The 26,977-nt window shown below is 37.9% G+C and overlaps 1 protein-coding gene across 4 annotated transcripts in view; it reads left to right on the top strand.

Moving 5' to 3' along the window:
• The window catches only part of LOC115217033 (E3 ubiquitin-protein ligase UBR2), a 118,413-nt gene that overhangs the window by 64,359 nt on the left and 27,077 nt on the right, over window positions 1-26,977 (top strand). For 3 of the 4 annotated variants that reach the window (XM_036507100.1, XM_036507098.1, XM_029786585.2), the window contains exons 12-28: window positions 877-975; window positions 7,688-7,769; window positions 8,457-8,535; window positions 10,521-10,626; window positions 11,565-11,693; window positions 12,817-12,910; window positions 13,592-13,678; window positions 14,966-15,021; window positions 16,303-16,413; window positions 17,060-17,125; window positions 18,548-18,624; window positions 18,772-18,866; window positions 20,501-20,625; window positions 21,113-21,165; window positions 22,491-22,593; window positions 24,272-24,320; window positions 24,552-24,706. In XM_036507100.1, coding sequence (XP_036362993.1) covers window positions 877-975; window positions 7,688-7,769; window positions 8,457-8,535; window positions 10,521-10,626; window positions 11,565-11,693; window positions 12,817-12,910; window positions 13,592-13,678; window positions 14,966-15,021; window positions 16,303-16,413; window positions 17,060-17,125; window positions 18,548-18,624; window positions 18,772-18,866; window positions 20,501-20,625; window positions 21,113-21,165; window positions 22,491-22,593; window positions 24,272-24,320; window positions 24,552-24,706 — 1,566 coding nt within the window. Of the gene's footprint in view, window positions 1-876; window positions 976-2,659; window positions 2,759-7,687; window positions 7,770-8,456; window positions 8,536-10,520; window positions 10,627-11,564; window positions 11,694-12,816; window positions 12,911-13,591; window positions 13,679-14,965; window positions 15,022-16,302; window positions 16,414-17,059; window positions 17,126-18,547; window positions 18,625-18,771; window positions 18,867-20,500; window positions 20,626-21,112; window positions 21,166-22,490; window positions 22,594-24,271; window positions 24,321-24,551; window positions 24,707-26,977 lie in introns of all 4 variants that reach the window. The other variant, XM_036507099.1, reaches the window with a different exon arrangement.

The following is a 26,977-nucleotide window of genomic DNA, read 5'->3' as shown; positions in this document are numbered from 1 at the left end:
TGTTTTGAATTAATCCTGCATTATCTTATAGCTTTGAGGTTTCAATGATGTGATTGTTTATCGTTAGAATGTCACTGTAGGTTAGGTGTGAGAGGCTGGACCTGGCCAGTTTGAATATAAAACATGTAGAATATCTGGGCCAGATATGGCTGGTTTATACACTAAGGAGTTAGTGTCTCAGTTGGTGAATCAAGTTAAGTGAATGTGATGCTGTGCTGAAGTTGTATAACAGAACATTCATAGCAAAAACCTGAGCATCACATAGAATGAGTCTGTCGTAAAAGATATAAATACTGAGAAAATCTTGAAGAAGGAACATTTCCCCAATCACATTTTAAAATTAATTTCTGTTGCTTTTAATTAATTTCTAGTTTATCAACTCTACCAGTAATAAACTACTAACTTCATTATTTTGTACCAGAATACAGTATTTTTTAACAATAGACAGAACAAGAATGTGTATAAAAAACTATTGCCAAAAGTCTGAGAGTCTATTAAAAATTAGGCAGCTCTAAATCTATTAAAAATTGCTAGCATTAGTTTTTAATGTTCACTACAATATTGTATTATATAATTCCTCTAAATTTGGTGTAGACACACATATATTGGCTCATTTCTCCCTGATCTGAATTTTAAACTATATATAATTGTATATTGATCTGTTCCATTTTATTTTTTATTTTATATTTTTTAATAATAAAAACTGTTCTAAATTCCAGCCAAGTCATTGGTGTCCCTCAATTTCTTTTCCACTTTGATATCCTTTCCTGACAAATCAATACAGTTATTCTCTTTCCCCCTTTTTGTTCTCTTCAAATTACTGTCTGGTTGGCCGTGTTTAGGTCAATGAAATGTTACTGTGCTATATTTCCACAGAAATATTCTCAACTGATGGAAGACTTTTTACAAGATGACCACGACCATGAAGTGTCCGTCGTGTCCCTTTCTGTCCAAATCTTTACTCTGACCAGTCTGGTATGTTAATCAGGAAAGCACATGGCAGTTTCACTGTGCAATTGCATAAACAATTTCAAACACCTGAGCATAAATCACAGCCAAACATCAACTTTATTGTGCCTCAGTTAGACTTGATGTTACATGAAATTAATTAACCTGCACACTAGTATAGAAGTAGGTATAATTAGGTCCATCTAGCGATTGTGCTGATCCTATCAAGGAACTTAAATGACATGTTACTTTTTGGTATCCTTTAAATTCTTGGTTGGATTCTTGGAGGATTCAGCAATATTGACAAATAGAATGAGATTGATATTCTAGGTTAGATATTTAATTTTCAAATAAACTTGGTGTTCAGACAGGTTTCATTTGTAGCTGAATGCAACAAATTATGTAATGCAATATAGTTTATTTTCTTTTAAGTGTTTCCTGGCATTTCTTAAAAACTAACTTTAAATTGGTGCTGCAACTGACTGTTAAGCGGAGAAAGCAATCGTTTAGGAATTGCAGGTATCTTGGTTTTAATCCTGGTGTCTATATTGTTTATAGTTTGCACACTATTGCACTGGTTGCAATACTTGTTTGCTGATTGGTCTACATGGTTAGCTACCATTAAAAAAAAAAAAAGATTACACCAGGTTAAACAAATATTACAAGACAGTTTTCATAAATCTTTTAGTTGAATGAAAGTGTACAAAGCTGAAGTGTGTTCTGCTTATTACAAACATTTCTCCCCGTTCTTTTTCATTTCATTTTAAAAATGATGGGAAAAAAGGCATATCACTAATTGGCCTTATCTTTATCTAAATTAATTAACATGTGACATTGATTTACAGTAATATTTTAATGAAGATTTCATTGTTTTCTGGAAGTTTCAATGGTTGAATTATTACTTGTTTTAAACAATCTTTAGCGCTTGCTTAACTACATGCTGGAGAAAAAAAGAAATGAAATCAAAATTAAAATGCAGTATTGCAAAGCTTCTCTGAGAATATTCCATATATAGAAATTTTTTTTTTATTTCCATTTTTGCTTTTGTTAAACTTCTTAAAATTTATTTTAAAAAAAATATACTTTCTTATAATTTTCTGAGCCAAATAAGTAACAAAACAACTGAAACAATAGAAATTCTTTTAAAGAAATTGTTTGTCCTTGGCAGCACCACCAAATGCTATTGTTGCATGAATAATTGCTTTATAATAATAGCATAACTATTTGTTTTATCGTTTTTAAAGCAAATATTTGCTAATTTAATAGCAATTGTTGTAATTGTTAATACAATTGATAACCATGAAACAGAAATTTATCAAATTTGATATACTCCCCTGCAGTAGTTTTAAATAGTTGTATTGCTTTACAGTTAAATTCTTTTTTTTTTTATTGAAAGTACAACCTACTGAAGCATTTATCCACAAAAAGAAATTTAGATTGTTAAAAACTGAATTAGCTAAACGTGTTTATATCTAATTGTTTTCAACTATGAAAAAAATATCACTAACGACGTACTCTTTTCACCTATTTTAAAATTTAGTTAAACTCATTTGATAGAACTGTTTATATATTGTTAGGATGACCAAGTAAAGTTGATATTTATGGCTGTTATTTACGTTATATGTTGTAATTGATTATGTAAATGCAAAATACTGCCATGTAATAACCTTTTTATTACCGTTTCTTTTGATTTTCTTGTTTCTTATTTTAGCACTATGCTCAACTTATGCAGAACTTTATCAAGGATGATCATTTACGATCGGTTTCCATTATCTCTGATTCCCTTCAGATTTTCACAGCTCCTAAGGTGGTAGGTTGTTTCTACTGCTGTTTCATTCTTAAGCAGTGTTCCATATCTAAAGGAATTACCTAAACCTATGTTTTTAGACTAATTTCCATTTCCATCACAGAAATATATGCTGCCAGATGTCATCATTAAAAGATCTGAGAAATGTTTCTTGTAGTTGTATAATTTGAGACATTTTGCAATACATTACTATTGATATATATATATATAGGCATAAGAGTAGCTGTGTGGTAAGTAGCTGGCTTACGAACTACATGTTTCCAGGTTCAGTCCCACTGTGTGGCTACTATAGCCTCGGGCCAACCAAAGCCTTGTGAGTGGATTTGGTAGACGGAAACTGAAAGAAGCTCATCGTATATATGTATGTATATGTTTGTGTGTCTGTGTTTGTCTCCCCAAGATCGCTTGACAACCGATGCTGGTGTGTTTACGTCCCTGTAACTTAGCAGTTCGGCAAAGGAAACCGAAAGAATAAGTACTAGGCTTACAAAGAGTAAGTCCTGGGGTCGATGTGCTCGACTAAAGGCGGTGCTCCAGCATGGCCACAGTCAAATAACTGAAACAAGTAGAAGAGTAAAAAGGGGAAGCATACACACACAGGGTGCAGTGAATAAACTGTTGTCTAAATTGCGCATAAATAAAAAATAACTGACATCTCATTTTAAGATCTATTTACCAAAATTACATAAAAATATCTTGAAATACTAAAGAGTAAATTTATTCAATAAAATCACCATTGGCTCCAACCACGGCCTCCAAAAAACTTTTGAATCTCCTGTAACTCTTCTGGACAGTCTCCTTGTTTAAGTTGGTGAATGCTTCCATAATCCTTGCCTTCAGTTCATTTTTGGTGTTACAAAGAGTTTTGCTAATCTCATGCTCAACTGCACTCCACATGTAATAATCAAGGCGTTGCAGTCTAGCGAGTTAGACAGCCAGATGTTAGGGTTGATGTGGTCGCAGAAATTGTCTGACAGCCATGACTAGGCTCTCCTGTTTGTGTGGCATGGTGCAGAGTCCTGTTGCTAGACAAGGTCTTCCAGCAGCCACCCTCTTGGCCTAGGGCAGTACTACCTCCACCAGGCACTTGATGTAGGCTTCCATGTTGAGTGTGAGGCCTTGTGCGAAGGCGAATGGAGGCATAGTGTTGCCATCACTAGTGATCACTCCAAACACCATGATGTTGATGGGAGGTTTGATTTTTTTTTTTTTTTTCACTCTCAGTACATGTCCTCAAATTGAACCACAAACACTCTGAAATGTTCATATTGGAGCTTCTGGCATGAATGCCAAGCATTACAGCATGGCAAAGGGAATTGCATCAGGATGCTGTTTTTCTTACAGATGGTGCCCAACTGACCCTACTATACTGTGTAGTCAACAAAATCAAAAACAAACGGTGTGCATGTGCAAAATTAAAAATATAAAATGTGACAATTTATCCATCGCACCCTGCATATATATATATATGTGTGTGTGTACACACACACTCACTCACTCACATATTAAACATCTGACCATCTGAAATAGGTCATGTTAGTTTGTCAATAAAAAGTTAAAATATTTTGACAACTATAAGTTAATTCTTATTTCAAAATGGATTAAACTATTATTTATAGAACCTTACCATAGGCTGATGGTAAATAGTAACCAATGAGAAGTATCGTTATGTCATCAGAATATTTCTTGACATTCCTACTTCCTGATATGGATAAACAGGTTTGGAAAAAGACATTTGAGCTGCTTATTTGCAACAGATCAGGGTTTTGCAGAAGAATTAATGAATTCACAGCAAATGTTGCAGGTATTTTAATCCCAAAAGTTACGAACAATCAGTATGCAAGAATTTGAACCAGCTATACAAAAGCTTTTTGTAGTGTGGCAAGAGCTATTAACCCCTTCTACTGCAGAAATCAGATATTTCCACTCCCTAAACTTCAGAAACCAATTTTATATACCAATTTATTTTTTCTTGAGGAATGTCATGTTTGAAACTATTTTTATGATGAGACATGTCAAGTTTGTTGAGATAACATGACTTGTAGGAAATAACAATTCTGTTTTATGCATGATTGTTGCCAGAGCAAACAAGCTGGCCTCCATGCTGGTGGCACGTAAAAAACACCATTCGAGCGTGATCGTTACCTGCGTCACCTTACTGAAAAAACATTCGACCGAGGTCATTGCCAGTGCTGCTGGACTGGCTCCTGTGCAGGTGGCACATAAAAAGCACCATTTGAGCGTGGCCGTTGCCAGTACCACCTGATTGGCCCTCGTGCCAGTGGCACATAAAAGCACCCACAATACTTTTAGAATGGTTGGCGTTAGGAAGGGCATTCAGCTGTAGAAACTCTGCCAGATGAGATTGGAGCCTGGTGCAGCCATCTGGTTCGCCAGACCTCAGTCAAATCGTCCAACCCATGCCAGCATGGAAAGCAGACGTTAAACGATGATGATGATGATCGATATTTAACATCATTACTGGAATAATCATGAAATTTAATTGCACAGAGCTAAACTTCAAATAAGCAGCATGTCTGAAGTCTTGGAGTTGCCAGTTCACTGTTTTCAGTAGAATGCATTCAGTTGCAATTATTGTATCAAGTCTTTGGCCTTTGATTAACTTCCTCTTTTCTTTTCACCATTCCCTGAAGCCCTGAGAAAGGCTGTTGGTGTTGCCTTTCCCCCTCTGTCTAAGGCATTAAAAAAATGCAATTCACTGATTCATTAGCTTTCCCTTCATTAATTATCATTAAAAAAAACTTTTTTTTTGTTAAGTAGAAACTCTGTTGGAGCTGTGTTATATCTGGCATTCCTGTGAATAACTTTAAATGGTCTTCATTTTTAAAGTATTGCCTCTTTTAAAGTATTTATAAAGTCTTATTTTAATCTTGTATTTCTATTGTTGAGCAATACTTGGGTGTCTGTTAAATATTTTCACTATTATATTTTGTTATTCTCTCTCTGTCTTTCACACATACGTATACCAGGTGTGAGAAAGAGAGAGAGAGATTAATAAAATATAATTATGGAAGTCCTTAATAGACATCCAAGTACTGCTTATCAGTGTTATTGCATATTTAGGGCACAGGCATGGGTGTGTGGTTAAGAAATTCACTTCCCAACCACATGGTTTGGGTTTCAGCCTCACTGCATGGCACCTTGAGCAGGTGTCATGTTACAGTCCTCAACTGACTAAAACCTTGTGAGAGGATTTGATTTATGGAAACTGAAAAAAGACTATTGTCTGTGCATATATATATATATATATATATATATACACACACACGGTAATTCAAAATGAGTGATACAAAAAAAGAATATCTGTATTGTACAATATATTAATTACAGCACTCACCTGTATGTTTTTTGGGTTTTTTTTACCATTCATTCTGAATTACTCTGAGTGTGTGTGTTGTTGTTGTTGTCAGTTGTGGAAGCACTCCGTCGGTTACGAAGATGAGGGTTCCGGTTGATCCGATCAACAGAACAGCCTGCTCGTGAAATTAACGTGTAAGTGGCTGAGCACTCCACAGACACGTGTTCTCGGGGATATTCAGCGTGACACAGAGAGTGACAAGGCCGGCCCTTTGAAATACAGGTACAACAGAAACAGGAAGTAAGAGTGAGAGAAAGTTGTGGTGAAAGAGTACAGCAGGGATCACCACCGTCCCCTGCCGGAGCCTCGTGGAGCTTTGGGTGTTTTCGCTCAATAAACACTCACAACGCCCGGTCTGGGAATCGAAACCGCGATCCTATGGCCGTGAGTCCGCTGCCCTAACCACTGGGCCATTGTGCCTCCTCTGTTGTCAGTTATTCTATCAACAAATCATTTGTGCCTTCAAAGCCCAGTGGAATATGAGATCCCCTAATTGTAAAAAAGTAAAGGTTAGTAACAGAAAGCATTTGGCTGTAAAACAATGCCTTAACAGCATATTTATCTAACCCATGCAAGTATGGAAAACAGACATAAATACAAATAAGTGAATATATGCTGTGCTGGTGGCATGTGGAAAAAGATTCGATATAGGTCGTTGCCACTACCGCCTAACTGGCCCCCGTGCCAGTGGCACGTAAAAAGCACCCACTACACTCTCGGAGTGGTTGGCATTAGGAAGGCATCCAGCTGTAGAAACTCTGCCAGATCAAGATTGGAGCCTGGTGCAGCCATCTGGTTCGCCAGCCCTCAGTCAAAATCGTCCAACCCATGCTAGCATGGAAAGCGGACATTAAACGATGATGAGAGAATGTCAAAGATATTATTTGATGAAGTTTATCTTTTGGTAAATAGCATCCTCATTAACTGAGAACTTTTAAAATGAAATCCATTATAACCTCTATTACAAAATAATTGGTGTAATTAAAAATGTATTTGATTATCTTTTTTTGAATACTTGTTTATATAATAGCTATGGCTTTATTTCCTTTGTATCAGTTACAATTTATTCAAGAACGTTACATAGACTACTAGCTTTGACATAATGTCACTGATTGCTGAAAGAGGAACAATGCACAGTGAATTAAATTAGCCTCCAGTATTTAACTCCTTAGGTTATCAACCTCCTCAGTAAGATGGACAGTCAAAACCCAGCAAGATTTAGCAGTCTGTCCTCCTCTTATCCCATACCATTTCCCTGTTAAATTTTATTACAGTAAATATCTCTACGAAGATATTTATAGAAATTGTGGAATTTGTAGGAATTAATTAATTGAAATAGTTTTTTTTTATTGCTGGATACCATTTGTGATCACTGAACTGTGAAGTGGAACCTTATCTCGCATGACTGGAGCAGACTAAAAGAAATCAAATTATTAGTGATTAATTGAAAGTTATGTTTTGTTATTTGAGGTTTATGTTTAAATAAGAATTCTAATTCTTATACAACTTTACAAAACTATTATTATTATGCTACTGTTTTGTCCTTGTAATAGGCTCGTTTCCTGATCACAGAACACAACCTGTTGGGAGTGATATTGCAGACCTTCTTAAAACAATGTGAAAGTAAAAAGAATAGTAAGTTGTTTTACTTTCACTTCACATTTGCTTTCTTATTCATTAACTCTTTAAATCCATAGGATTATTCAGTTTAGATCCAATGGATTATTCAATTTAAATCCAATGGATTATTCAGTTTAAATCCAGTGGATTATTCAATTTAAATCCAGTGGATTATTTAATTTAAATCCAATGGATTATTTAATTTAAATCCAATGGATTATTCAGTTTAGATCCATTGGATTATTCAGTTTAGACCCAATGGATTATTCAGTTTAGATCCATTGGATTATTCAGCTTAGATCAATTGGATTATTCAGTTTAGATCCATTGGGTTATTCAGTTTAGATCCAATGGATTATTCAGTTTAGATCCAATGGATTATTCAGTTTAAATCCAATGGCTTATTCAATTTAAATCCAAATCTATAGGATTATTTCTCTTTGCTACTGAATGGTTGAAAAAAAAACCCTGTTTACCCCTCCTTTACCTGAAGTACATTTTTAAAACTTTCATTGCAAACACTTTTCAAAACTAGTATCCAGTAACCTTTTGTTTATTTAATACTGTTTCTTTAACTAATTGCATTGGTGTTTAATATTCGTTTATGTTACTGAATTTGATTAATATTTATGTTGTGATTAACTTATCAAAGTTAATGGTTTAATTTTGAGTTAATTTTTAATGTTTTCATTTGTGTTGCAGAGAGAGGAAAATTATCATTTGGAAGAAGTGAAAATGGCAACTCGTTTAAGAGAGCTTGGTTTATACTATATGATCTAAAGTAAGTAGCTCTTGTGTATAAAGCTAACTTGATTTGGTAACTTCCAAAATATGGAAATTAGAAGTTTGTAAAATATTAAAGGCAAAAAAAAAACCCAGAAGTTTTTGTGAATTAATTTTATAAAAGTTGTTGTGGGGTCTGACAATAAATGAAACCATATCATATTGGATCCTTAACTCTTGATAGAGGTATAAGGGCACTGTCATGACATGATGTGTTTTGGACATTTCTGGATTTAGCAGAACCCATCCTTCTCCAGGTCTGATCAGTCATTTTCTTCCTGTGGGAGAGTCAATCCCAGTCAAGAGGTGGTACCTTATAGATCCCCAAGGCGGCGAGCTGGCAGAAATGTTAGCATGCTGGGCGAAATGCTTAATGGTATTTCGTCTGCCGTTACGTTCTGAGTTCAAATTGAGCCGAGGTCGACTGTGCCTTTAAAAAAAAAACTTTGCCTTTCATCCTTTCAGGGTCGATAAATTAAGTACCAGTTAAGCACTGGGATCGATATAATCGACTTAATACCTATGTCTGTCCATGTTTGTCCCCTCTATGTTTAGCCCCTTGTGGGTAATAAAGAAATAGGTATTTCGTCTGCTGTTACGTTCTGAGTTCAAATTCTGCCAAGGTCGACTTTGCCTTTCATCCTTTCAGGGTCGATAAATTAAGTACCAGTTACGCACTGGGGTCGATGTAATCGAATTAATCCATTTGTCCTTGTTTGTCCCCTCTGTGTTTAGCCCCTTGTGGGTAGTAAAGAAATAGGTACTTTATAGATCCCCAAAAGGGGTCAGAAACACAGTTGACCTCAGTGGGGTTTGAACTCCTGGTGCAGGGAGCTAGATCAAAAACTGCAAGACACTCTATCCAATGCCAGTTTGCCCCTATTATTTTGTGGAGAAGGATCCAAGTATTCTTAAATATATGTGAAACGTAAATATGCATGGGGTGGATTTTATGTGAATTAATCAGTAAGTTCACTGTAGCCTCATCACTTAAATTACTTTACATAGATGATAATGATGAGGATTTTGAGTGCTTGAATCACTAGAGTGGAGCCTTGTTTGAGTTCTGTTGTGTCTGGGGAGAGTCATTTTCTTTTTGTGCCTTATAATGTAACACACTCACCGGTAAAATTTCCACTTATTTCCTATTTTTCTATAAATTGAAATTTTACCGGTGAGTGTGTTACATTATAAGGCACAAAAAGAAAATGACTCTCCCCAAACACAACAGAATATGCTTCAACACACAGACTCATATAAAGAATCTTGCAAACCAAATCCAAAAACGAAATACTTTTTGGAGTTATTTTATATTTAAATCACAAATCTGACAAAATTTAATTATATTCATTATTTACTTCTAATATGCAGATTGTTAGTTTACATTTCATAAGTTGTATTTGATATTATGATATATGACTTGTGAACTTATTTAATATCGTATGTGGGTGGGAACTTATATTTAAAAAGTTACGCACTGCCAAAGAATGACCGTTGGTTTTGCACCTATAAAATGTTTAGCAGTATAGGCGACTCATCAGACTCAAATATAGCTGAAGGTGCATAACTTCTCTGCAACTGGAGGAAGAAATATGTAATAATCAGTTGGTTTTGTAAACAAAAAATAATTGTCTGTGATGGGATGGAGTTATCCCTTTTACACTGGCTTTGGCTGTGGTAATATTCAAATGAGCTGTGGCTGGCCTACTGAACAAATGGGGAATACCAAGTCTGAAGTAGGGAATGTTTTAGGTGAGGGCATTGACTGAATACTTCTTTCTTGGAGTTTAAAAAGGTCTCCAGGTCAAGTGAATTTTTTTAGTCTTCTTTTGCTCTCTGCCAATTAAAGCTTACATCGTTTGCTCTTGTTTATATGAGTCCCTGGTTGTTCAAGGAGCTTCCATTTAATTATGTTTGGGGCTCATTCCTTTATATATATATATTTAGCAGTTTTAATATTGTATACATTATCATACATTTCAGATATGCATTGCTGTGTAAACCAAGTGCTGAAGAGTGGACAGACCAATTGAAGAAAAGCTTCTGCAATGGCTTTAATGCATTGCTTGATCTTTTGATAAGCATACAAGTAAGTTAGTTCTGAAACTGAAGAACCTGTCTAGTAAGCAAAAAGAAGCTTCCACAGCTCAATAACATCAGCAAAATAGTTATACTCTTTTACTTGTTTCAGTCATTTGGCTGTGGCCATGCTGGAGCATGGCGCAGCTGAAGCAATATCTAACACAACTATGTGTCTTCAATGAAGGCTTCAATCAAGCGAGCATTCAGTAAAAAAAGAAGAAATAGTTAAGGCATGTGCATTCATTTTGTAAAGGGATTGAACTGGTAAAAAAAGCAAATGATGAAATAAATGCTAAACTCTGTCTACAATAAATTGGCACAAACATAAAATTTGCAGTGTTTGATTTTTCTGAGTTATACCAATTCATCATCATCATCATCATCGTTTAACATCCGTTTTCCATGCTAGCATGGGTTGGACGGTTCGACCGGGTTCTGGGAAGCCAGGAGGCTGCACCAGGCTCCAGTCTGATCTGGCAGTGTTTCTACAGCTGGATGCCCTTCCTAACACCAACCACTCCGTGAGTGTAGTGGATGCTTTTTACATGCCACCGGCACGAGGGCCAGAGGAGGCTGGCAAATGGCCACGATTGGTTGGTGCTTTTATGTGTCACCGACACAGACGCCAGTCAAGGCGATGCTGGCATCTGCCACGTTCGGATGGTGCTTTTTATCTGTCACCGGCACAGGTATCTTAACTACAATTTCCATTTGATTTTTATTTTGATGTTGACGTACTTGACTCAGTAGGTCTCCTCAAGAACAGCAGGTCACTCTATGATCCAAGGTTAGCACAGCAGGCCGTCCTGCTAGCTGTGAACTCACTTCGTCGGCTTATAAGAGATAAATCAATAGAGCTATTTAGATGGTACCAAACAAACTATCAACAAACAACAATTCTTTAAATATTGTTTCCATTACAATCTCTCTTTTCTTGTTTTGCAGGGAATGGATTCTGTCACCCGTAAAACTGGTCAACATTTAGAAATAGAACCAGAATGGGAAAGTGCATTTAATCTTCAACTTCGTTTACAAGATAACATTGCTTTGTTTTTGGACTGGTGCGGCAGTAATGTAAGAATTTTACTTTGAAGTTTATTAAAATTGTTTTTGTTTTTAATTATTTTACACCTGTTTTCTTATGGTGGGTTACTTAAGATATTATGACTTGGGTCTGACCTGTTGGATCATGCTGGTGTATAAGCTGTCAGATAGTTGTTATGTATTGTAACATTGTGAAGGCACATGACTCAGTGGTTAGAGTGTCGGGCTCACAATCATGAGGTAGTGAGTTCGATTCTCAGACAGGGCTGTGTTCTTGAGCAAGACGCTTTTTCACATTGCTCCAGTTCACTCAGCTGTAGAAATGAGTTGTGATGTCACTGATACCAAGCTGTATTGGTCTTAGCCTTTCCCTTGGATAACATTGGTGGCATGGAGAGGCGAGGCTTGTATGTATGGGTGACTGCTGGTCTTCTAATAACAACCTTGCCTGAACATGTGCCTTGGAAGGTAACCACTAGGTGCAATCCCATGGTCATTCTTGACCAAAGGAAGTTTTTATAGTGACATTGGCTAACAAACATGGATCATACAAATGTATTTTTGTCGTGAATTGTAACATGGATACACTCAGGTGTATAATTGTCATGTGTTGCAATATGGCTCATATAGATGTATTGTTGTCGTTTATTATAACATGAATTATACAGGTGAACAGCTATAGTTGTAACTGTATCATACGGGTGTATAGCTGTTGTGTCAGGTAAAATGGATCATACAGGAATATAGTTATGTCTAGCAGTGTGGAAAAAATTTTCTTCATGCTGTGATGACTTCCATAATCATTGGATCTAGGTGAGGATTTGAACTGATCACTCTTGGCCTACAAAGTACTTTAGTCCTTTGTATTGTACTTACTTACTTACTTGCTGTGAAACAGTATTTACCTGTTGTACATATTTACAATTATATATGCTGGGCCAGTGTTACTCAGGTAAGCCACACTGCTAAGCAGGGCCGTGATGTGGGTATTGATCTTTAGTATATTTTGGTTTTGAGGAAATGCAAATCTATAAAACACTAACTCTGAAAACATTTTGGTAATTTCGATTGAATAGAGGTAAAGTGATGCTGTAAACTTTCATTCCACCTTCTACTGTATACTTTCACACTAACTCTTGTTGTCTACTTTCAGGCTTCAGTTTTTAGTGACTGTTTTAGATCTACTCTTTGTACCCTTTACCAATGTAGAGATAAACTGGATGCCCATAAAATGGAAGATTGTGATGGTAAATTCAACCATTGTTATTTCTAGATTTGAGCCTTGTCTTATGTGTAAATTGAAACCCTCTTCTACATATAAGTTAAAACCTTGTCCTACATATAAGTTAAAACCTTGTCCTACATATAAGTTAAAACCTTGTCCTACATATAAGTTAAAACCTTGTCCTACATATAAGTTAAAACCTTGTCCTACATATAAGTTAAAACCTTGTCCTACATATAAGTTAAAACCTTGTCCTACATAAAGTTAAAACCTTGTCCTACATATAAGTTAAAACCTTGTCCTACATATAAGTTAAAACCTTGTCCTACATATAAGTTAAAACCTTGTCCTACATATAAGTTAAAACCTTGTCCTACATATAAGTTAAAACCTTGTCCTACATATAAGTTAAAACCTTGTCCTACATATAGTTAAAACCTTGTCCTACATATAAGTTAAAACCTTGTCCTACATATGAGTTAAAACCTTGTCCTACATATAAGTTAAAACCTTGTCCTACATATAAGTTAAAACCTTGTCCTACATATAAGTTAAAACCTTGTCCTACATATAAATTAAAACTTTGTCCTACATATAAGTGAAATTTATGTGAAAATTTTGTCTTATGTAAAGTCAGTACCTGATTTGTGTAAAATTCTTTGTAACATTTCCCTTTAAGATAATATATTTTCATCTATTTCAGTTGCAGGAATTGTAGCCCAGTGTATAAAATATGATGTTGCTAGCCAGCCTGTCAGTATCCATTTACCAGTTATTCGCCTCTTTGCCGGTACTTAATATGGTTTTATTTATTTGTCTATTTTTTCCTTCTTGAAATACACCTAAACTTCTACTCCATCTGTCAATATCTTTTTTATTTGTCATTAGATATATATATTCATACATTGATAATACACTGTTTGAATTAAATCATATCCTATCACATCATTGAACAGTATGCTTGACTCCTAAAGCAAATTAACTAATCTCAATTATGAAATAAACAATTATTCTCTCCTCAAAATGAATTTTGGTAAAATTGCTGTCAAGAATTTATTGGGACAAACAATTACATATCATCTGAGCAAAAATTAATATAGCTTGCTTACGAACCACATGGTTCTGGGTTCAGTCCCACTGCGTGGCACCTTGGGCAAGTGTCTTCTACTATAGCCTTGGGCCGACCAAAGCCTTGTGAGTGGATTTGGTAGACGGAAACTGAAAGAAGCCTGTCGTTTATATATATATATGTTTGTGTGTCTGTGTTTGTCGCCCCAACATCGCTTGACAACCGATGCTGCTGTTTACATCCCCGTAACTTAGCGGATCGGCAAAAGAGACCGATAGAATAAGCACTAGGCTTACAAAGAATAAGTCCTGGTGTCGATTTGCTCGACTAAAAGCTGTGCTCCAACATGACCACAGTCAAATGACTGAAACAAGTAAAAGAGTAAAAGAATATATACATACATTAATGTGATTGTGTGTGTGTGTGTGTGTGTGTACACACATGTAGACCATGTAAGATCCAAAAGTTTTTATACACTTTTGGAGTTGTACTTGTCTAGCAAGTGACTTGATCTGAAAGCATTTCTTGCAAGTGAATCAGTTATATCATGGAAGGACCATTCTAACCATTTAATAACGTCAAAGCTGTTAGATTCATTTTTAATTTAAAATTTAAACTGAGTTACAGAGGAACTGTGCCATTGACCCAAGTTGCATTTGTATGAAGAAAGTTTGGACACTTCTTGAAATAAATTTAAAATATAATGTGAATTCAGCAGTTTTGTTTGTTGTTCAATGATTAAAATGGCTTTTTCCACAATATAATTTGTTTTACACACTTTAACTTATGTACGAAGGAATTTGACCTTGAGGTTTAAAACAAATTAATTATGAATATTAGAGCTATTACTTGATTGGTGATTATATGAGTAAATTCTTTATAGTGAAACATGGAAGAAAAGGGATTTTCTCTGTAACCAAATTAAAAACACTGTTGCTATCATAATCTGTATCTTATATTTTTCATAATTCCTTTGAATTGATTACCTCTTTTTTTAATTCTTGCCAGGGCTTTATCTACATATGGACAAATTTGGTATATGTTCTCCAGAGATGATTTCACAGGTATGTTTTGTTTCACGTTAGACTTGATTGAACAGATGCTTACTTTATCGTGTCATCCTTACCATTGTTGTCTCTCATAAGTTGTTACATCATCACCATCATCATCATCATCATCGTTCAATGTCCGTTTTCCATGCTAGCATGGGTTGGACAGTTCGACCAGGGTCTGGGAAGCCAGGAGGCTGCACCAGGCTCCAGTCTGATCTGGCAGTGTTTCTATCCAGCTGGATGCCCTTCCTAATGCCAACCACTCCATGAGTGTAGTGGGTGTTTTTTACGTGCCACCAGCACAGGGGCCAGAGGAGGCTGGCAAACGGCCACAATTAGTTGGTGCTTTTACATGTCACGGACGTCAGTCAGGTGGCGCTGGCATCTGCCATGTTAGGACGGTGCTTTTTACATGTCACTGGCACCGGCACATCATCATTAATTAAACTTACGACACTTTGTCTCTTGAGATATATTTATGCCTGTATTTGAGAACATATTGTCAAGAAGGCCGAGGGTGTCTTGGCATCACTCAGCAAGACTTTTGTTAGCCGCTCTCCAGCCATCTATTTAAAACTGTATACAGCTATGGTACGACCACACTTGGAATTCGCATCATCAGTTTGGAACCCCTATCTTGCTCAGAACATTGACCTCCTGGAATCTGTCCAGAGACGTGAAACCAAACCCATACCCTCCATCAGACACCTACCATATTCTGAGCGCCTTGTTTCCCTGGGCATGGATTCACTGAAGCTCCGGCATCTGGCGACGGACTTGGTAAACACCCACAAGGTTATCAACCACCTCACCAACAACAACACTGAACACCTTTTTGATCTCCATGTGTCTAACACACGTGGACATGCCTACAAAGTCAGAAAACAACACAGCTCCCATGACTTTCGGAAACATTTTTTCACGCTCAGAGTTGCTGAAGCATGGAATAAACTGCCTGCGTCAGTTGTTGACTGCCATGACACTGCATCCTTTAAGGCCCTCATGCTTTCCGAAATCCGCCGAAACTACACCTGATTATATATACACTTTAGATGAGTTGTAGTGCACCTGAGCACTGTACACAATTATTATTATTATTATTATATTATTATTATATCCACATTTCTTCATCACAAACTGAAATCTGTTACCTGAAACCCTTCTTAAAGTAAGTTTCAACTGACATAAAGGTTTATAATTACTAAAGAATACCTTTTTATTTTCATTATTTTGTCAAATATCAATTTCAAATATTAATCAGCATTTAATTAAGGTTCGGTTTTTATTCTTTAGTTTGAAATGAGTCCTGTTGACTTGATAGAACCGCCACTGCGAACTCAAGTTATGATAGCTCAAAATTATGCTGGAATGTGGAGAAGAAATGGTTTCTCCCTTCTTAATCAGGTAAGATTGTTATTTTATTCTTCAGAAATAGCTGTTTCATTTTTTTATATTTTGTGGCATTAATCACAATTTCAATTCAAGTCTTTATTCCTTTTTATGATTTATTTTCTATCAAATTATAAATAGCAAATGCAGATTATTGAAATTTTCAATTTGAAACTGTTAGGTTGTATCTAATTGAAAGGAAAAGTGATGAGTTTAAATGAATGTGTTTTCTTTAAGATGTGTAGTTAGGATGAAAGTGTGCTGTAAAGATGAGAAACATTCCATATAGTTTTAAGTGGGGTGTGTATTAAGATGGATTAGTTGATGTAAAAGAATTAAGGATATTTATTATGTATAATATTTTGTATGTTAAAGGTGGTGAGCTGGCAGAATCGTTAGCACGCCGGGCGAAATACTTAGTATTTCATCTGCCGTTACGTTCTGAGTTCAAACTCCGCCGAGGTCGACTTTGCCTTTCATCCTTTCAGGGTCAATAAAATAAGTACCAGTTACGCACTGGAGTCGATGTAATCGACTTAATCCCCTTGTCTGTCCTTGTTTGTCCCCTCTATGTTTAGCCCCTTGTGGGCAATAAATAAATATTTTGTATGTTATTAATTTTCTCTTTTGATGTAACCTTCTCTTTTTGTTTCTCTTTCAGATCTTCTTTTATAACAATGTAAGATGCCGTGTAGAAATGTATGATAAAGATATTGTTATGTTACAGGTATAGTTCATCTTCTGTGTGTTCCTTTAAACTTGTTTTCTGTAGATATGACTATCAGTTCCATTAGTGATAATTAGTGAAGGTTTATTGATCTACTTTAAAAGGTCAGGACTCACTGACACATGCGAGTAGATGTTGCTGACTGTTGTTTGGAAGTTTTACGACATTTTGATTGTGTTAGCTCACTAAATATTTCACATATTAGTAGAGAACATGCACAGGTATCTGTTATGATTGTGTTTGTTTTAGTTTCTACTGTTTTGTGATGTTTGAAATTCTAGGTTCCCACTAGATGTTAGTGGTGCACCTGAGCACTGTATACAATAATTTCATTATATTATATTATAATACTTAATGTTCCCTGTAAGTGGGAAGTTTTGTTCTGTCCTGTGTATTCAATAAAGTTGCTGCTTGGATTGAGTTTTACATGCCAGGATATTCCACCCTCATCATCATCTATAATATTGGTATAACATCCATGTGTAACCTCCACTGCATGTGGTATCTTTCTATGTAACTCAATTCTGTCTTGTCTCATCTATGAAGCTCAGTCCTGTTTCTAATGAGATTGGAAATATCACCACCACTATCAGATTTAACACTTGTTTTTTTTTTTATATATTGGCATACATTGAATTGGTCTGCTGTACAACAGACAGCCATACTCAATCCTAGTTATTTTATTGCTGAGACCTAGATATAACCTACTTCATGTTGCCATATTCTGAACGCCTTACTTCCCTGGGCATGGATACATTGAAACTCCGACGTCTGGCAGCTGACTTGGCAGACACCCATAAAATTATTAACCATCTTACAAACAATAACTCTGAGTACCTTTTCAAACTCCACCTGTCTAACACCCGTGGACATGTTTACCACAGCTCCCATGACTTTCAGAAACATTTTTTCACACTAAGAGTTGCTGAAGCATGGAACAAACTGTTGGCATCAGTTGTTAGTTGTCGGAGCACTGCATCCTTCAAAACTTCCATGCTTCCTGAGATTCGCCAACACTACACCTGATTTTCTCCTCTCCATACACACGCAAGCATGTATCTGACTCATACACTGTTCACTTTCCAGACATTTGTACATTACTGCATATGCTTTACACGCACTTTTGACAAGTTGTGGTACACCTGAGCACTGTATACAATAATATACATTATTATATTATTATTATTATTATTATATTAAAATCTAATCAAACCACTTTACTCCAAATGTTAAATTCCTTTATGATCACCCCAGGAACACTTTTTACCTACTATGCTGTATTTATTTGCATAACACCTGCACATTCTACTCTAGAATACTATATATGCATTGATGATAAATCACTTTTATTCCACAACCCAAAATTGTGATTTTGTTGTTTTGAGTGTTTTGTAACAGAATTTTCTTTGTTTACTTTGCTAGATTGGTGCTTCTCTTTTAAATCCTGATGAGTTTCTCATTCACTTGTTGAACAAATATGGTTTACTTGCTTGGGTCAAGTAAGTGACTCTCTATTAATTTCATTTTGTTATTTTTTTTCTTGTTGATGAAGTTTATTTTTAACTTAACTACACCCGATATTTGATGTGTCCATATTATAATTATTACAATTGTCTTTTCTGTAATTAGCTTCTATTTTATCCTAGGTCTACTTACGATGATCCAGGTGGCCAAGAAGATTCTGTCAGACAAACCAGTGTGCTTGCTGAGGAGTTTCTGAACCTTTTAATTATAATTTTAGGTAATTATATGACCTCTTCATATTTGTAATCATTTTGGCAAGATCATCTGAGGAATTTCAACTGTGTTTCGTGGTCTGCAATCACAACAGCTCCTTTATAAGATCCAGTTAGCTCAAGACATCATCAGGAGGAACCACGTCCAGTTTCGGCCCCTACTCCTCAACCGTTTTGACGTGGCGGGGCCCCTGTTTCGGAGGTGTCTTCAGCTCTAGTGTTGGGTGCATTTCTTCTTCTTTCTTCTGTTCCCTGGCCTTTTCGATGTAGCGTCAGCGAGTGACTGACTAACTTGTCAAATCTTTTTCCCTTTAAATACCTGCTGCTAGGCTCCAGCAGGCAGCCCCAGCAAGTTGTCACGTGACACTGTCTCAACTTTAACTGACCGATGAAGGCGCATAGTCTTAGCTGTCAGTCAGCGAAGCTAATTCAGTGATGTTATTTTCCGCCGGCATGTTATGACTTTCAAGCCATTTTTGGTCTTCTCGCTTCAGCCATATATAGAAGCTGGCTTTTTCGACCACCTCCTTATTAGTTCATCATAATGCTTTTTTTTATACATATATTGCACTAGTCTATGTAACAACATACAGCCACACCATTTCACACTGTTCATCTCACCTCTGAGACCCAGACATAACCTCACTACTTATTCCTACACCTTAGATTTTGCTCTACCATAATTACTTTGTTCTCAGTATTCAACTGGTTTTCTTCCAACAGGTGTCATTCTTGTGTATCACTTTATACCTGTAGGCATTAACTGATACCATTTCATGCCCAGCTGCTTTCTCTCTCTCCTCACTTCAAGAAAGTTAATTTTTAACCTGCTCGATTACAATTTATTTAATTGGAGTTTTGAGATGGGCTTAAGGTTCCAAACTGATAGTTCAAATTTTGTCTATAACCATTGTTTTAATCTGAGATATAGTTACATCAGTTTCCTGTGTTTGTCAGTTTAAGAACTTTATAATTTGGCTATTAGAAACCTCCAGAACTATTGGGGCACAGGTTAGCATGTTTGTTCCTTCTTAAGCCATGCCTGGCTCATAGGGCCGGTTTCCTTGGCCGATGCCAGCACCGCCTTGACTGGCTTCCATGCTGGTGGCATGTAAAATGCACCAATCCGATCGTGGCTCTTGCCAGCCTCGCCTGGCACCTGTGCAGGTGGCGCGTAAAAAGCACCCACTACACTCACAGAGTGGTTGGCGTTAGGAAGGGCATCCAGCTGTAGAAACACTGCCAGATCAGACTGGAGCCTGGTGCAGCCTTCTGGCTTCCCAGATCCCCGGTCGAACCGTCCAACCCATGCTAGCATGGAGAATGGATGTTAAACGATGATAGGTTCCTCACCTGGACGGGACGCTTGTCCGTTGCAGGTGACCTGCAAGATGCAGGAGGAAAGAGTGAGAAAAAGTTGTGGCGAAAGAGTCAGCAGAAGCTCACCATCACCTTCTGCGGGAGCTGCGTGGGGCTTAGGTGCTTCACTCATAAACACACACATCGCTCAGTCTGAGATTCAAACCCGCAACCCCTCAACTGCGAGTCCGCTGCCCTAACCACTAGGCCAATGTTTAAAAAATATATTGGGCTTAATGTAAACTATTGTTTGATCCCTCCCCCCCTTTTTTTTTTTTAGGTGAACGTTACACAGTCGGTGTGGGTCAAGTAACCCACAAAGATGTTGTCAAGAGGGAAATTATCCACCAGTTGTGCATTACTCCAATGGCACACAGTGAACTTGTAAAAGCCCTACCCGAAGATGTAAGTGCAACCTTTATTTATTAACCTATACTACAAAAGCAGTGTAATATCTACAGAAACTGTTTAACATTTCCTAGTCTGACTCTAATAATCCAGGTCACCTTTTTTAAAAAAAAAAAAAATTTCTAGTTCAAAAACTTGTGGAATAAATAAAATTTTCAACTCTAAAAATGTTTGTCATTTGTAACGTCATAGTTGATAATAGTATTTTCATTTGAAAGTTAAACTGTGAAGAAATTGAATTTTTTAAAGACCTGCTAAACCTGTTTCTGCCGAAATAACTTTGTGAACCTAACATGAATGACTGGGACAATGGCAAAGGTAGGTCTAATATGGGTTGTCGGGGGCTTTGGCACTTAAGTTTAACAGTAGTTGAGGCAGGTCTGGTTCAAACTGCCAAACATCATTTTCTACTACAGATCTATAATTTCTTTGCTTAATTTTACTAACTTATGCAGATTATTAATTATGATAATAATTATTTCAGTGGAACCATGAGACTGGAATTGAACTTGTGGTGAATGAAGTTGCAAATTTTAAGTAAGATATTTGTTTCATCTTTTATTTTGTGTTGCCTAATCTCATACTGAAATGTAATTGTTTCGTTTTTGTCCCCATCTCAGGCTACACTTTAGGGATCCTTTTGACATTATTTACTAAATACTTTTTTACTAGTTTCAGTTATGTTGGGGGTACCACTTTCAAGGGTTTTAGTTAATCGTGTCACCCCTAGTTTTTCTTTCAGTTACCCTTTTATTTGTTTCAGTCATTTGACTGTGGCCGTGCTGGAGCACCGCCTTTAGTCGAGCAAATCAACCCCAGGACTTATTCTTTGGAAGCCTAGTACTTATTCTATCGATCTCTTTTGCCGAACTGCTAAGTTATGAGGGTGCAAACACACCAGCATCAGTTGTCAAGCAATGTTGGGGGTGGGGGCGAACACAAACTCACAAACATACATATATGTATATACACACATATACATATATGTGATGGGCTTCTTTCAGTTTACGTCTACCAAATCCATTCACAAGGCTTTGGTCAGCCCAAGGCTATAGTAGAAGACACTTGCCCAAGGTGCCATGCAGTGGGACTGAACCTGGAACCATGTGGTTATCTAATTAGTGCTGGTGGTGATTGTAGTAGAATTATTGTAATTAGAGTAAAGAAGGAGTAGAAGAAGTTAACAACAACAACATTATCTCTTTCTTATTTCTTTATTGCCCACAAGAGGCTAAACATAGAGGGGACAACAACATTTTCTCTGTCTGTCTCTCTGGAATAAGTGTGATATTGTCATTGCATGTAGTGAGATAATTTGAGGCAAGGATGATTGTTTGTATGTGTATTGCTTACCTGCATGAATGGTGGAGCACATGTGAGCTGAGGGAGCACCTGGACTTCAGGCATTTACCAAAGTGTGTTGGAGAAATAACTGCTCTGATATTGATTTTCAATGAAAATTGTGATGAGTTGTCAGTGCAGAGCTGAACAATGAGAGCTTGCACGATACATCTTTCTAACTATTTAAGGCGGCGAGCTGGCAGAAACGTTAGCACGCCAGGTGAAATGCTTTGCGGTAGTTCGTCTGGCGCTGCTTTCTGAGTTCAAATTCTGCCGAGGTTGACTTTGCCTTTCATCCTTTCGGGGTCGATAAATTCAGTACCAGTTACACACTGGGGTCGATGTAATCGACTTAATCCGTTTGTCTGTCCTTGTTTGTCCCCTCTGTGTTTAGCCCCTTGTGGGTTGTAAAGAAATAGATACATCTATCTAACTTAAGCTAGCATAAGGCAATGTATAGACCTTGATATTGAATTTGTAAGTATGTTTTTTTTTTAATTGAAATGTTTCCATCATTTCAGGAAAAGTCAAGTTGGAGGCAAAGGACACTATGAGCTAAAACCAGAGTATTGTGAGCAATACAATCCCTATTTCTATCACTATAGCAGGTCAGAGCAATCTAAAGTAAGTGTTATGTATACTCATTCATTGTATTTTAGAAGTACCAAACCGCTTATTGTTTCTATTTTGTTCAGTCTTCCAACTCGTGTGTAAAGTCGTAGTTCAGCTGTCCACAGCGCAATCTCAGAACCCAAATGCCAGATTGCTTCTGTTTACAGATCTCTGTTACAAGAATGAAGGGTTTAGCTCCCTCTTTTTTTTTTTGTTTGTTCCTTCTCGAGCCATGCCTGGCTCATAAGGGCCGGTTTCCCAGTTTCTTGGCGTATAGGTTCCCCACCTGGACGGGACGCCAGTCTATCTCAGGTGAGCTGCAGGAGGAAAGAGTGAGAGAAAGTTGTGGAGAAAGAGTCAGCAGATGTTTTGCCATTACCTTCTGCCAGAGCCGTGTGGAGCTTAGGTGTTTCGCTCATAAACACACACATCGTCCAGTCTGAGATTCGAACCCGCGATCCCTCGACCGCGAGTCTGCTGCTCTAACCACTAGGCCATGTGCCTTCACTTTTATCTCCCTCTGTACTAAAACATAGGAGGCTTTAACCCTTTTGACATCAACTCAAATGAGACCTTCTCTGATTCTATGATACAAATTCCTTTTAAAATGTATTTATTTAAATTTAAACCCGTTATAATTTTATGTTAGAACCTTTTGTTATGTTCCAACATCTGATTAATAATGGGCAATGTTATTTTGCTAAATACCTTAAAATTCTTAATTATTCTATAAAATCACTTCAAGCCCATAAGGAGTTAATTTCATTAGAAGCATGATCATGAAAGGGTTAAAACGATTATAAATGTATAATTACAGCATAGTGAGATTGTTACCAGGTGGATATGTTGCTAGTCTGCATCAGACTTTATGTCTCTGGAAACACACTGAATTCTATATTACAGATGGCTAGGGCATTAACTGAAGTTCAAATGTATTAAAGATGCATAGTTGTGTATTTTGTCTGTTCATTTAATTCTATGGCTTCATTTCGCCTGACTGTTAAACAATACTAAAACAGGTTATCTGTAATTCTTATGTGAAATATACTGAGATCCTCTCAGGAAATTGATTTGTCTTTTGTCTACAAATAACAAAAACCTGACCTCAGCATTTGTCATTTAAGTTGTTCAACATGTTGAAAATTTATTTTACTCTTTTACTTGTTTCAGTCATTTGACTGTGGCCATGCTGGAGCACTGCCTTTAGTCGAGCAAATTGACCCCAGGACTTATTCTTTGTAAGCTTAATGCTTATTCTATCGGTCTCTTTTGCCGAACCGCTAAGTTACGGGGACGTAACGACATCAGCATCGGTTGTCAAGCAATGTTGGGGGGGGACAAACACAGACACACACACACATATAAACAATGGGTTTCTTTCAGTTTCCGTCTACCAAATCCACTCACAAGGCTTTGGTCGGCCCTAGGCTATAGTAGAAGACACTTGCCCAAGGTGTCACGCAGTGGGATTGAACCCAGAACCATGTGGTTGATAAGCAAGCTACTTATCACATAGCCACTCAACTACTTTGACAATCAGTTTTTTTAATACTAAGCATTATCATTTATTTTATTATCACTGACATCAATATAATACTTGCTGTAGAACAAACACTGTCTGAAGTCTTAGTCAACCTTCTCAACAATATTGATGGACATCTTGATAATAATCTTTATATATTTCTTGCAGTCTGAAGAAAGCCAAATGAAGAAAAAGAAGCAAGCCGGAGAAGATCGAGGTAAATCCTATTTGGTTCTACCTTGCCTTTTATCCTTTCAGGGTTGATAAAATAAAGTACCAGTCAAGTACTTGGGTTGATGTAACCAACTGTACTCTTCTCCAAAACATGCTGTTTTAAGTCAGTGAAAGAAATTAATAGTGATAGCTTAGTTTTAGAATGAACTGTGTTTGTATGAACTTTCATGTAAAGGAATCTGCCAACTCATCTTGTTTTACCTTCTCTCAACAGCTCTGCCACCACCAGCCCCTCCTCGGTTCTGTAAATTATTCGCTGGAGTACGGAATGTATTGAGTTGTGATGTAATGATCCATATAATGACAATTGTACTGTCTCGAACAGCTGCTGAACGCTCCAGATCATGGTCCGAGACTCAATTTGAAAGGGTATGTATTATTATTTAACATTGCCGTTTATGTAAATGTCAGCAATGGATATGAGGTTGTTGATTAAGAACACAATTGTTTATATATGAGGCACATAAAAAGCACCTGTGATGGTGTCACGTGAAAAGCACCTGGTGATGGTGTCACGTGAAAAGCACCTGGTGACGGTGTCACGTAAGAAGCACCTGGTGATGGTGTCACGTAAGAAGCACCTACTGATGGTGTCACGTAAGAAGCACCTGGTGATGGTGTCACGTAAGAAGCACCTGCTGATGGTGTCACGTAAGAAGCACCTGCTGATGGTGTCACGTAAGAAGCACCTGGTGATGGTGTCACGTAAGAAGCACCTGGTGATGGTGTCACGTAAGAAGCACCTGCTTATGGTGTCACGTAAGAAGCACCTGGTGATGGTGTCACGTAAGAAGCACCTGCTTATGGTGTCACGTAAGAAGCACCTGCTGATGGTGTCACGTAGAAGCACCTGCTGATGGTGTCACGTAAGAAGCACCTGTGATGGTGTCACGTAAGAAGCACCTGCTGATGGGTCACGTAAGAAGCACCTGCTGATGGTGTCACGTAAGAAGCACCTGCTTATGGTGTCACGTAAGAAGCACCTGCTGATGGTGTCACGTAAGAAGCACCTGCTTATGGTGTCACGTAAGAAGCACCTGGTGATGGTGTCACGTAAGAAGCACCTGCTGATGGTGTCACGTAAGAAGCACCTGCTGATGGTGTCACGTAAGAAGCACCTGGTGATGGTGTCACGTAAGAAGCACCTGCTGATGGTGTCACGTAAGAAGCACCTGCTGATGGTGTCACGTAAGAAGCACCTGCTTATGGTGTCACGTAAGAAGCACCTGGTGATGGTGTCACGTAAGAAGCACCTGGTGATGGTGTCACGTAAGAAGCACCTGCTTATGGTGTCACGTAAGAAGCACCTGCTGATGGTGTCACGTAAGAAGCACCTGCTGATGGTGTCACGTAAGAAGCACCTGCTTATGGTGTCACGTAAGAAGCACCTGCTGATGGTGTCACGTAAGAAGCACCTGCTGATGGTGTCACGTAAGAAGCACCTGGTGATGGTGTCACGTAAGAAGCACCTGCTATGGTGTCACGTAAGAAGCACCTGGTGATGGTGTCACGTAAGAAGCACCTGCTGATGGTGTCACGTAAGAAGCACCTGCTGATGGTGTGTCACGTAAGAAGCACCTGGTGATGGTGTCACGTAAGAAGCACCTGCTGATGTGTCACGTAAGAAGCACCTGCTGATGGTGTCACGTAAGAAGCACCTGCTGATGGTGTCACGTAAGAAGCACCTGGTGATGGTGTCACGTAAGAAGCACCTGCTGCTGATGGCGTCACGTAAGAAGCACCTGCTGATGGTGTCACGTAAGAAGCACCTGCTGATGCGTCACGTAAGAAGCACCTGCTGATGGTGTCACGTAAGAAGCACCTGCTGATGGTGTCACGTAAGAAGCACCTGCTGATGGTGTCACGTAAGAAGCACCTACTGATGGTGTCACGTAAGAAGACCTGCTGATGGTGTCACGTAAGAAGCACCTGGTGATGGTGTCACGTAAGAAGCACCTGCTGATGGTGTCACGTAAGAAGCACCTGCTGATGTGTCACGTAAGAGCACCTGCTGATGGTGTCACGTAAGAAGCACCTGCTGATGGTGTCACGTAAGAAGCACCTGCTGATGGTGTCACGTAAGAAGCACCTGCTGATGGTGTCACGTAAGAAGCACCTGGTGATGGTGTCACGTAAGAAGCACCTGCTGATGGTGTCACGTAAGAAGCACCTGCTGATGGTGTCACGTAAGAAGCACCTGCTGATGGTGTCACGTAAGAAGCACCTGCTGATGGCGTCACGTAAGAAGCACCTGCTGATGGTGTCACGTAAGAAGCACCTGCTGATGGTGTCACGTAAGAAGCACCTGCTGATGGTGTCACGTAAGAAGCACCTGGTGATGGTGTCACGTAAGAAGCACCTGGTGATGGTGTCACGTAAGAAGCACCTGCTGATGGTGTCACGTAAGAAGCACCTGCTGATGGTGTCACGTAAGAAGCACCTGGTGATGGTGTCACGTAAGAAGCACCTGCTGATGGCGTCACGTAAGAAGCACCTGCTCATGGTGTCACGTAAGAAGCACCTGCTGATGGTGTCACGTAAGAAGCACCTGCTGATGGTGTCACGTAAGAAGCACCTGGTGATGGCGTCACGTAAGAAGTACCCCATACACTCTAAAGTGGTTGGTATTAGGGAGGACAT

This window comes from Octopus sinensis, linkage group LG11 (genome assembly GCF_006345805.1).
Source record: "Octopus sinensis linkage group LG11, ASM634580v1, whole genome shotgun sequence".
Taxonomy (NCBI): domain Eukaryota; kingdom Metazoa; phylum Mollusca; class Cephalopoda; order Octopoda; family Octopodidae; genus Octopus; species Octopus sinensis.
Note: the sequence above shows the minus strand (reverse complement) of the source record. Positions and strands in the feature narration are given on the sequence as shown.